The 12,849-nt window shown below is 34.7% G+C and overlaps 2 protein-coding genes across 2 annotated transcripts; one reads left to right on the plus strand and one right to left on the minus strand.

The window, feature by feature from the left end:
* Window positions 1–5,941: 5,941 nt before the first annotated feature.
* Window positions 5,942–10,575, plus strand: LOC105621047 (nuclear pore complex protein Nup93-like). Its single transcript, XM_012202520.1, has 7 exons — window positions 5,942–6,168; window positions 7,437–7,617; window positions 7,705–8,668; window positions 8,740–9,064; window positions 9,151–9,507; window positions 9,605–9,722; window positions 9,824–10,575. Exons 1-7 carry the CDS (start codon window positions 5,942–5,944, stop codon window positions 10,133–10,135), a joined length of 2,484 nt encoding a protein of 827 aa, XP_012057910.1. The 3' UTR covers window positions 10,136–10,575.
* Window positions 10,513–12,307, minus strand: LOC105621046 (ADP-ribosylation factor-like protein 2-binding protein). Its single transcript, XM_012202519.1, has 6 exons — window positions 12,160–12,307; window positions 11,925–12,029; window positions 11,243–11,349; window positions 11,074–11,159; window positions 10,877–10,973; window positions 10,513–10,807 (listed from the first exon to the last, which is right to left on the minus strand). Exons 1-6 carry the CDS (start codon window positions 12,161–12,163, stop codon window positions 10,712–10,714), a joined length of 495 nt encoding a protein of 164 aa, XP_012057909.1. The 5' UTR covers window positions 12,164–12,307; the 3' UTR covers window positions 10,513–10,711.
* Between the last annotated feature and the right edge of the window lie 542 nt (window positions 12,308–12,849).

Consider the following 12,849-nt stretch of genomic DNA (forward strand, 5'->3'; position numbering starts at 1 on the left):
CGTAACGTAACGTTACGTACGTTACGTACGTACGTACGTACGTTACGTTACGGTACGTACGACGTACGTACGTACGTACGTAGTAGAGAGANANAGNGACAGAGAGAGAGAGAGAGAGAGAGAGAGGGAGAGGGACGAGGGTTGACACACCGTTTCTCGCATCTGCGTGCATGCGTTTATCGATACACAACCGCCGCGGACGCGTGTCGTCCGCATGTCGATTACATACGATCGGCGATAACCAGTTTACGCGCGTACACACCGCGTCGACGGGGCCCTTGTCTATTGAAACGGGCCGCGTGCGATTCATATTCGGTTCGCTTGGCGGAGTGAGAGAAACGAAGAGAGAGAGGGCCTTCCGCCAATGAAACCGGTTTCTCAGTCGAGCTCTGATCACAAAGAACTCGGCCGCACTCACGCGAGTTCGCCAGGGCCCTCGGTTGCAGCTCCGACTTCAGATCTCGTCACCTCGACAATTTTCACTGATGCTCAACATTTCTATCATTGTAAATTAGTTTTAATTTCAGTTCAAGTTATTTTTTATCTTTCTATAATTCTAAGGATTTCAATTAAAAAATTATATTTTCTTAATTCTAGAAAATTGTATATTTTTTAATTTTAAAAATTAGAAATTTGTGAATTAAAGAATTGTTATATAAATTTGAAATCTTGCAATTTTTCTTGTTCTGAGAATTAGAAAAAGAATTAGAGCAAATTAAACCGAGATTAAAGTTAATTTTTTAATAAATTAATTTTAACGAATTGATATCGAAATCGAAATCGATTTATTTTTACCAATGTGGATTTAATTTACTCTCTAAATTTTTTGGAAAGGAATCTTTAAAAAATACAAATTGAGCGAATCTTGAAAAAGAATGGCTCAATTTTCAATCTTTAGGAGTGAAATTTCACTTTATACAGAGTAAGATACAATCTTACAGTTTTAGAGAATACTTTTTACGCTTTTCTAATTATTATTAGACATAGAAAAAATAAGTAGATAAAATTAAGATTAAAATTAATCTACATTGGTAGAAACAGGCATAATTCTGTTACATTTGTAAAAATGAACACGAGACAATTTTCCTTCAACATTCTCGTACTGGTGAAATCGATGACAGAGATTCGCCCGCATTTCCCGTGCTAAATCAGAAAATGAATAAAGAGGAAGGATTAAGATGCATCTTTCACAGAACTAGCCGTTCGTTTCCGTTCGGTCGTTCGCACAAAAGCGATCCTTCGTGCGTTCGGCCGCGCGGGAATTCGCGCATATACATTCTGATACATTCCGAGTGTACGTCCTGCCCCTCTCACTTCTGTATTTATCAGTTGCATCGTGCATCGCAGTGCATCGCCGCGGACGTTTCGTCAGGTGTTTCGAGCACTCAACCGAGGCGCGCAATCAGGATCGGTTTATAGCCGCGAGGAGCCCTGGGATAAAAATCCTTAAATAAAAATTGAACATCGTATTCGTTTCGATAACTTCTGTCATATTTTTTAGGATTTATTTTAAGCTAGAAGGAGATATATAAATATCATTTTATCTCAAGTAAGTCCTGAAAAATATGAATCAAAAGTATGGTGTCCAATTTCTTGAGGAAAAGAGAAACAAAATTTCTGAAATTTATTTCCTAAGATTTATAAGAATGAGGAATGTTTCAATCAATAAAGAGATATTCGACGACAGTCGCAATTTCATCGAGTTTTTTTCAAAACTCCCATTGAAAAAGAAAAGACAAAAAAAAGAAAATCCATAATGAAGGTTTACCTCCCTCGCTCGAAAAGCAAGTTCGCTAACTTTGTTAGCTCTCATCGCTAGCTTGATGCTACGGTCCTGATCGATACGGCCAATTCCCGCCGATTATCCGGGCGCGACGCTTCGAAAACTCCCACGCTCAAACTCATACTCTGGTTCTTATCGCTGCTGCGTTACAAGCGCAATGAGTGTGCGATTAGAGCGCTGCAAGGCAAGGCCGGATAGATACGATATGTACGTGTGACCTCGTGCCGATGCGTGACGCAGTGCGTGCGTGCGTGCGTACGAGGAGAGATGCAAAAGAGAGAGAAAAAATCTTGAATCCACAACCGGCTTGGCTTGTGGGTGTGACTGACTCATAGTACTATTACTATACTACAGTCGATACTCGCGTATTCGTAGTACGTTCTCCCCCCTCCCCCTCCTCCTTCCTTTCTACTTTCCTTTGGAACTTCTTTCCTCCTCCCTTCCTCCCCCCCCTCCTATCTCTCTCACTCATCCTTTCTCCTCCCCTCTCTTTCTCTGGTTTTCTCTTTTCTTCTCTGTCGTTCTCTCTTCTCTCTCATTCTTCATTCCTTCTCTCTCTCTCTCTCTCTCTCTCTCTCTCTTTCCTCGTTTTCTTTCTCTTTCTGCTTTTTCGTCTCCATTTAATCCTTTCTCTTTATCGCGCAATTTCCAGTCGGGAAACGAGACCCCGGCATCGCACAGTTAAAAGGTTACACGAATATACGCACGTGTTTCCTACGCTGTAAATTCTGTAAAATCTAATTTTCTATCACTACTGGAACGTGAAATTTCCGTGAATTGATAAAAAATAAATAATCTAACGGCTTCCCATAACGTTCAATCCTCGTCCCGTCTCTTTGATTCTCTCGTCCAGCTGCGTGTCGCTTTTACGACACGCCATGTGTACAACGTCCCAACACGAGCCTGATATTACGTACGTGTTGATGACTTATCAGCTATATCATAAGAGAAGGAAGAGCGGGTAACTTGAACCTGCACTCTTCCACGATGCAGTCATGCAAGCTAAGTTGCGCTGCTATATATTAATGATTTTCCCAGCAAATAAGAGTAATCAAGCATAAAGCGAATCGCAAAAATAACGAATTGTCTGTGTATAATCTAGCTAATGTTTTTTTTCCCATTTTTTTATTTTTTTCCACTGTCATATGACTCGTATGTATCGTGTAATATTTATTTCTATCTATCTCGTATATATAGATTTATATCATATATCTAACATTTATTTATTAAGTGAAATGAAACTTTACTTTCGATTCAAACGGTGATACGAATGGAAAACGCGCACCCTCGTATTTGTTTTTCTTCCTAGTTTTATTATCTATCAATTATTTATAGAACTCCGCTCCACACGTGGAATCTATGTTGAGCGCGATTCTCTCAAAGGCGGCCACCCCGGTGCAATCGGGAGATAAGTTAATCTCACTGAATAGGAATTCTTGCGGAGTGAAGAGAAAAGGAAGGAGAAGTAGAAGCAGCCCGGAGAAGTCGGGTCGTCTCTAACTGGCAAGGCGGAAAAGAGAGGAAACGCATACTGGCGCATTATACTCGGCAGACATCGTAGGCGCGATTCCTTTCTTCCCTCCCCAACTCCCTCAGTCTTGTCTTCAAGTTTCCATCGCACGACTGCGAAAGAGAGAGAGAGAGAGAGAGAGAGAGAGAGGTGGGGCAATCGAGAATGCATCTTAGACGCAGAGCCTGACTTGAAAACTGACGAAAATAAAACAGGGTCCCCCTCAAAGTTTTATTCGTCGAAGTTTACCGGGTGAAAGACCAGAGTTTCAGTGCCTGAGGAAAAATACAAAAGTCAAGAAAATATCAAAATAATTTTATTTTTATTCTTAATCAAAGTCAATAAACAGTTAAATTTTGTAATAAAAAAATCATTTTGACATCATTTTCTCATGACGTTAAAATAAAGTCATTTTGATTTTCTCTTGACTTATTGGTGTGTTTCTTGGGTGGGATCAAACGCGACCACACACATTTGCGCGTCTCTTTCATGCCGCTCTTAATTATTTGCCCTATCACCCTGTCCGTTACGTTTCTTTCTACAGGAGATCGCGAATAAAGTACGCGAAGGTTTTTATTCTTTGTCAAATTTCGGAGGTAATTTTTAGAGCGAAAGTAGTCCACAATAGTAATGAAATCGGAATTCTTCATTCAGATGACCTTCGTCAGGTACCTCGTAAGGTTTTTCTTTCTTTTGAGGTCACTGTGACAAGAGCACGGCCCTGGCCGATCCGACGGATAGTCTATATGGCGAAAACTTGACCGAGGAAACATGACAAAGGAACAGCCTTGAGGAAGAATGACCGCTTGCTTCTATTAAATCGCATGTATCGGATGATCGTTCTACTTGAGCGACATTTCCCATACAAAATTTGTAATTTTCAATAAACGCGCATTGCTTAAAGCGGTGTTATTCCAGGAAAATTCGTTTTACAAATAACGACTATTTAAATTGTTAATAATATTAAACATAAAATTGCACTAGAGAGTTATTGAGCGTATTGTGTGTATTCATTATATAATAAATAATTGTTGAAAAACTTATGCCTTATGTTTACATATTACGTATGTATGTGAATGTGTGTGTGTGTGTGTGTGTGTGTTTTGTTGGCATATATTATTATAGTTGCAATTTTGCTTGTACCAATGTAAATTATAGCGAAAAAAATATGTAATATAAAACTTTTGAAATTACAATATTTGGAATTTTGATTTTTAAAATTCTTCTGAAACTTTTCATCTAATTATCTTTTAATTGATTATATTTTCTCCATATTTTATTGATTTTTTAAACAATTTAAATTAATTAATTTTGTTGGTAATTGACATGATAATATAAAAATAATTATCAATGATTGATACAGCCACCACGAGTTTTATTGACAGTCGGTTAATAAAGCATCAGTTGGTAAAATCATCGCGAAATTATCAATGATTGATTAATTATTCAAATCGTCTTCCTTTCATTTCGCTTAGGGGTTTATAATTTTTCGCATAGCAAGAACAGAGTAGGCTTCCGAATTTAAAAATTTTGAATAAAAATTTTAATCTAATCTTAATATTTTTTCTTTAGCTTAACAAATTAAAATATATATTAAATATTTTACAAAAGAAATAGTAAATTTTTGTCATATATAAGATTCTTATTAGAAATTAATTTTATTTCATCTTCACATGTACACATACATAATAGAATTTATAACAATTACTCTTGTTGATTTCTTGAATTTTATCAGCGGTTATTGGAAAACCGGCTTTAACAAAATATTGATAAGAAAATTCGCTGAATTAGCATTTAGAGTAAAAAAAAAGTGTCTAAATGTTATCCTAATCTGATTCTGTTAAAAGATCGGAAATCCATACAGTCTGAAACAAGACGAAGATCTGATTCTGTTATTATCGAAAAGCCCGATTTTGTAAAAATTACAAAAACCGCAGCAAAAGAGGCTGAAGTTTTGAATAACTGCGCGTCATGGGGCCAAAATGATGGAGGTTCGCGATATTTTGTTAATCTAGTAACTCTACTTAGCAGGTAGAATAAACGAACAACGGTTGCGGCAGTAACTGCATAAACGAACGCATTCCATATAAAATATGCAGTTATAACGCTTCATATTGGCTGTCGCAACAAAACTTGCGATTGACCTGCAATTAATAGAATCGGCTTAAAAAATTAACCAATCATAATCGATTATTGTTTTCAACTGTGATTGGCCAATTTCTTACGACTTGCGACCCTATTAAGCCGGTTCCACATTAGTTGCAAGTTGATCGCAAATTTATTGCGACAGCCAATATAAAGCGTTGATTCAAAATGCAAGCTTCGTATTGGCTGACGCAACAAACTTGCGATCAGCTTACAGCTAATGTAGAACCGGTTTTATAGCATAAGCATAAAGACAGTTACGGAATCACGCTCCAGGCTTTTCTCTGGTCTAGGGATTAGAAAAGATTGATTTTATATGGCTTCAGCCCTGAGATATTTTTTTAGAGATTTCTAAAAATACATTTGCGTTCATGACTTGTATTATATGTATGTATATTTCGTGGTTCGTGATCTTTTTGCCGCGTGATTTTATAAAATCCGTTTTCAACATTTCGCCGGTTGTAATAACCTAAATTTGCAAAACTGTCAGGTTAATTAGGAGTATGGGCGATATCGGTCACGCGGATATGTTGCCCGCCGACAGTACCCGACTGGCCGCTGATTCCGGCTTCAGCGAATTATTGAGATCGGCAGAGCAATTGTCCGCAACTGTCGAAGGAAATGAGGATTTGCCGCAGGTTGAAAGAAATCTACGACAAATATTAGAGGCGTCCAACGAGCTATGGTCTCGGGTTACGCAAACAAGCACACAGGATAACGAGGCACAAGCGTAAGTTTATCCCGACGATTTATTCTCGGATACATATGATATATTTTTTATAAACTTTACAGCAATTTGAAATTTTTTGGTCCGATTTATTGCTACATTACAGTTAAAACATTTATGTTAAACATACTTTTGAACAAGAGACACAGATGATACAATGTAACACGTTAATTACTATATTCTCGTTATTTGCCAATTTTAAATAAAGATGAAATGATTGAGCAAGGTACTCGAATGATAGGACATTTTTCAAGAGACACAAATGGTATTGTAACATAGTAGATCACTTCTTTCTTACATTGGCAAACAACAAGAATGTAATGATTTACCGAGTAGTTCATTATTATATTATGTCTCTTGTTAGAAAGCATCAACAATGAATCATTATATTTTATTGTTTATCAATGTAAGAGGTTGCGATCAAAGTCTTACTATGAATGCTTTGAAATATTTGATCGGTCAATTGGAAGAAAAAAATATATAAATTGATCAAAAAATGTTTTACAGCATTTGTAGTATTAGCAGCATTCAACAGAAAAAACTAATTGATTAGCATGCTTAGTGCTTCTTTAATATAATTGTCTTTAGTTCTTTTACTGGATTCAGTTGATTCTTATATTTGAGAATACAGTCCTAAGTATAGTCCTAAATACTTAAGATATCATAAGCCAATCAGAGAGTGCATTAGATATTTAAGATGGTTTTAAAATAAGAATGGACTATGAATCCCACCCTAAGTATAGGAACCATATTAAAGAATCACTAAGTGCTAACTGATTAATTTTCTTTCTTGCCAAACGTAGCCATTATGTTAATCATATTCAGAATGAAGTGAGCCATTGTATGTACTTTCCAGCAAGAGATATAGGCTGTGTTCCAAAATTTACTGTCAATATTGAAAATATATAATACATGACGAAACTATAGATTTTCAGTACTGGCAGTAAATTTTGGAATACAGTTACAGTTGATACTGCATAACAGTGAATCATATCTTTGTTGTTTGTTAATGTTAAATTAATGTTTAACTGCTGTATAAACTGCTAGTATTGTGTCATGTATATCCTTCTAGAAAACACTCATAGTGTTTTCACATAACAAGAAACAATAGTTGATATAGTATAATATAGTGAATTATCATATCTTTATTTGCTAACATAAGAATGATTCTTTGTGTTATGCAGCATCATTTGTAGCGCTTGTAAAATACTTTTATATTATCTGAATATCTTAACTGAAAAACAATATTTATATAAAGATAAATGTTTCAGTCATGTCTTACTGGGCTCCCGAGGAGTAGATCTATCTCAGATTTCTCAGAAATTAAACTCTCTCAGTGCGAGACGCACGTTTGAGCCATTAGATCCTATTGCAGACACCGACATTGTTAGTTATCTCAGGAATGAAAAAGAAAATGCGATTCTTTCCATCATCGAACAAGTCCATAAGGATGTATGTAAAATAATAATTAAATATCTATATGTCTAGATTAAATATCTGTATATCATGGAGAGATTAATATTGGTTATATTCTTTTAGACATTTGAGCTTACAAGGGCTCAACAAATGGAACATATGCTGGGTGAATGGAAGCAAATGCGCTTTGAGATAATAAACGCCATGACTGCGCCATCCGGCGAATTGGTGGATTTGCGTGGTGCTCCGCAGCGTACAAAATTAGCCGGTTCAATGATTAGTGGTCTCTCTAGCATAGAAGTTGCTTATGTAAAGGAATTGCAGATTTATAACGATCATGTGCTCAAAGGTGTAACGCGGCCCAGTTTGTTTAACACATTCCACAAAGCTTCCGAATCTTTTAACGACAAGAAGATTGTAGATCTGTGGCAAATGGTAAAGTGTATGGTTGATATCCCGCCAACACCTAGAGGAGATCAAATTAAATCCAGAAGCAGTTCCGCAATTGAACAGAGAATTGTCTCACAAGCTAGAAAGTATTTGGAAAATCGATATAGAGATTTTATGAACTCCATAATTAACGAGAATTTGGTACAGGCGAAACGAGGGGGTGTTCCAGGCACTATACCTTTAGTCAAGAGCTTCGTGGGTGTCAAAGTACAAAATCTGAGAGATTTGGAGGATACTAAGATGGAAGACAAACCGTTGTGGCCGTTAGTATATTACTGCATGCGATCTGGAGATTACAAAGCCGCGCTGCAATGCCTGAATCAATGCGGCACGGAATTCCCGGAATTTAAAGCGGCTCTCGAGGAAGCCTGCGACGATCAGCAACATCGTCCGAGCAGTCGGGCCGAGTCCATTTTAAAATTACACTATAGAAAACAAGTACGATCCGTCACTGATCCTTACAAGAGAGCAGCGTATTGCGCGCTAGTTCCTTGTGAGTTGGATGATTTCCATTCCGAAGTGATATCCACAGCTGACGATTACTTGTGGCTAAAGTTGTGTCAAGTGAGAGATCAGGCAGACGTTGAGAATAAACTTACGTTGGATTATCTGCAAACTACAATTTCAGAAATATATGGTAATACTAATTTTTTTAGATAACCGATAGTTTTTTAGATTTTTAGAAATCTTAATCAATGCCATTTTTAGGAGAAACTTATTATCACGCACACGAACAGCCGTTTTTGTACTTTTCAATGCTGTTTTTAACCGGACAGTTTGAAGCAGCGATAGAATTCTTAGCGACGGGTGCTGGAGCAAGGCATTTACCGCACGCTGTCCATCTGGCAGCTGCTATGCACGAACACAATTTGTTGGCTGTCAGTCAAAGCGTTTTAGCACCTTTGATAAGCGTAGATCCTGCCGATAAGCCGCCAGCGAAAAGATTAAATTTCGCTAGACTGATATTATTGTATGTTAAAAGATTTGAATCATCAGATCCAAAAGAGAGTCTTCATTATCTATTTTTATTGAGGTATGATTCTTAATTTCTTATTTGTATAAATCAATCGTTAAATTATAAGCATGATAATCACATCATAATTGACATCTTGCTTTTAGATGTATGAAAGATCCATACGATCGTAATATGTTCGCCGCGTCTGCCGCAGAAATGGTAGTAGATGCTTCTCTTGCAAATCGCGTTTTGTTAGTCGGAAAACTTGACAAAGATCGCAGACTTCCAGGGATCTTGGATCAATTCCAAATCAATACGGATGACGTGATAAACATATGTGCTGAAACATTATATAGGAAAGGTCTGCTGGAAGATGCAGTTATGATGTACGATTTAGCTAGGAATCATGAGAAGGTTCTCAGTTTGATGTGTACACTTTTGACACAAGTTGTTAGCCAAAGAGGACCGCCTGGTTCTCTCAGAGGACGATTACAAGCCACAGCGATGGATATCAGTACAAGGTATAATTTACACGACTGAAAAAATTTGCATCGATTATTAAAATTTTTTTAAATTTATAAAAAGCTTGATATTTATGATTATTGCAAATCTTTTCAGATACAAAGATATTGCAATTCAAGCGCCTTCAGAAGTAGTATCTTCATTTTATACTTTGAGGGACCTTATGGTTTTCTTCGATCAATTCCACAATGAGCAGTATCAGAGCGCGCTTAGAGTAAGTACATTTTTAATTGAGTACATAGATAAGAATATGTTTAGAAAAGGTCCCTAGTCAGCTTAAGAGAGAAAATTCAAATAATACTATATTTCCTTCAGACAATTGCGGATTCGAAAATGTTACCTCTTCAAGTAAAGGAAGTTGATGAAAGAGTAAATGCCTTACGTCGAGTATCGCCCGAAGTGGCTGGCACATTAGCAGATGTTCTTCTGGCCACTATGACGATATTGTATCGTCAGTATCAGAAATTACGATCGGTAGAACCAGGTGATAAAATCGCGAGGGAGCAGCAATTGCACGATCTCCGAGAGCAAGCCCGAGCGTTAACGAGTTTCGCGGGAACATTACCATATCGCATGCCAAACGAAACGAACAGCAAACTCGTACAAATGGAGATTCTCATGCATTAAAATCGAAAATTTATGTACAGCAAACATGTAATAATTATATAATATCATAGTTAAAGTTATGTAGCAGTTATATAATTATAAATTTAAATATTATATTGTGTGTTTGCTGGGTATTTTAGTTGTGTGTTTGCCGGCTATTTAAGTATAGTCTTTATATTTGCTAGTTAATTTTATTTAAAAAATTGTTCTTTTTATTATAGATAAGTATTCACTAATTTTTTTTGTAATTTAAAATGTAACGAGTTTGCACTTATTCCATCAGAGCAGCAATTGATAAAAAACAAACTTTCAAAAATTCAACATTTTGGTTTAAATCTAAATATTGTATTATATAGAATGTTGCAAGAGACTCTGTAAATTGCAAAAAAGACTCCGTATGATACTCGAATTATTTTTGTATTTCTATTTGTAAATGTACGTGATATACTGAATATAGATTTTTGCAAATACATTATTCAAATTAATTAATTTAATAAGCACTGAACACAATGATTAATATTTTCAGTTTACACACATTTTATGCCGTCTTTACTCATATTCCATCTAGATTTCATCTTTATGCTAAAATTATTTGTATTATCTTGGTGGATTTTTGCAGTCTTCGGAATTATAGGATTTCAAGGATGTTATGGCTATCCCACAACTGAGATCTGCAACCTTACCTTCTTTCACCTGTAAAAAAACTTTGTGTAATATACACATAGACTATATGAAACAAAATTAGAATGATCTTTTGCATACCGCTCTGTAATCCAAGAACATTTCCTTAAAAGCCAAGAAATCTGTTATCGTTGACAGTACCTCAAAAACTTCACCTTCCAGCTCCATTTGCTTCTCACTGAGTTTTATTACATTGTGCAAGCATGCGAGAATGGGAAAATTATTAGATAAAAGTCCGAAATTGTTCCTATTATTGACTATATTTTAATTATAATCACTTTAATTGATGTAAAAAAGTGTCTACTGTGAACTGCGGCTTGACTTTCTTTAAATAATCCACGATGTATTCCTCCACAGCTTTATTCTAAAATATGTAAAACGCATCTCAGAAAATCGGCAGCAATTTAGAGAATTTCGAAATTCTTAATAAAAATAAAAAAATCTCACATATTCGTTAAATATATCGGTGTAAATTAATTTGTTATCTTCTACTGGTTCGAAAACGTCCCAATACTTTTCTAAAAATTTATTCTGAAGGGCTTGAAAGTCTTCCTCTGAAAGATCGATTTATTAAATCGTAAAGCTATCAATTAAGAGATTAACTTAGATTAATTGATCCTACTAGTGTAGTTTTTTTAAATATAATTACGTGAGATGTTTCTAATATTCTAACATTATATTACAATTTTCATTCTTCTTAATGATTTACAATTAAATAAACATTGATAATGTTCTACACATCCTTTAAATACAAATAAAGACTAAAAAAACTTTCTTAAGTTACAAAATAATTTTGTTAAATATAATGTATATAAATAGTATCTTTACATTTAGAATTTATGAAGCAGAGATGTCCTCACGCGAGTAATAAAGAATTAAGAATTCTTTAATCCTGTCAATGGGTTTAAATTGATGACTATATGATCATATAGTTTGAGTCAATGATTGATTAGAAAATTTTAAAAAATAAAAAAAAAAAGATCTTACATTAAAATAAAATAAGAAAAAAATTTTTTAATAAAATATTAGTAAGAAAATATAAATTATATTTTTTGAGCCAAATATATCCAAACAAGTAATATAACTCTATCGATTAAAAATTAATTTCTTCGGAATAATTAAGTTGTACCTAATAATAAGTCCTCGATATGTCCAATCACTTCATCGAACGAACGGTCTTCTTCGCTCCTCAAAATTCGCTTTGCATCTTCCGGATTCGACAAACTCGGCTCGTCTGAAACATTTATTTTGATAAAAAAAATTATTGTATAAATATTTTTTGAACAACGTTATTGAACAACGAGTGATGTAAACATCATCCTCACGAAATCAAGTCAAAAATATAATTTTTAGTTGACACGAACCCATGTTTTTTCTTTTTGCAATTAGGCGCGTAAAAATAAGGCACTTGCTTAAGCTACAAGATAAAATCGCCTTGATCGGCTAATAATAAGCTAACAGTTTCCTGTCGAATTACAGATTGAATTGTTGCTGTGTGCAACGACAGAGACGATCGTTTTATCGATCAGAATTTTTGCGAGGTTAGATTCAGTTAATATAAAAAATAAAACAATTGATGCATTTGGGAAAGAATATAAATTTTATTTTATATATATATATATATATCACAATATATTAGTTGTGTATTAAATTTTAATTATATGTATTGGATATTTATAAATAAATATAAATATCTTATATCTATGCAACTGAAAAAGTTTTATGACATAGTATCAGAAGAAATCAATAGATGGCAATAATCTTCAGTTTCCAGCTGTAATAGAATATTCGTGAAACAGATGGCGACAGCATTTAGTTTTTTTATTTGCAAAAAGAGCAATATAATTCACAAAATGCATATTTTAATGCATTCTGCGAGAAATAGATGCTTTAATTTCAATTCGCGAATTTTTCTACTTTTTAAATTTTAAATTTTTATGGTTTTCACTAGTAAATTAAATTTTTGTTAATTATATTTCTAATCCTAAACAAAATAACAGGTCATATAATGTAAAATGACATTAAAATAAATCGAAAAATTATTTTTAATAACA

The sequence above is a fragment of the Atta cephalotes genome, assembly GCF_000143395.1.
Source record: "Atta cephalotes unplaced genomic scaffold scaffold00032, whole genome shotgun sequence".
In the NCBI taxonomy this organism is placed as follows: Eukaryota; Metazoa; Arthropoda; class Insecta; order Hymenoptera; family Formicidae; genus Atta; species Atta cephalotes.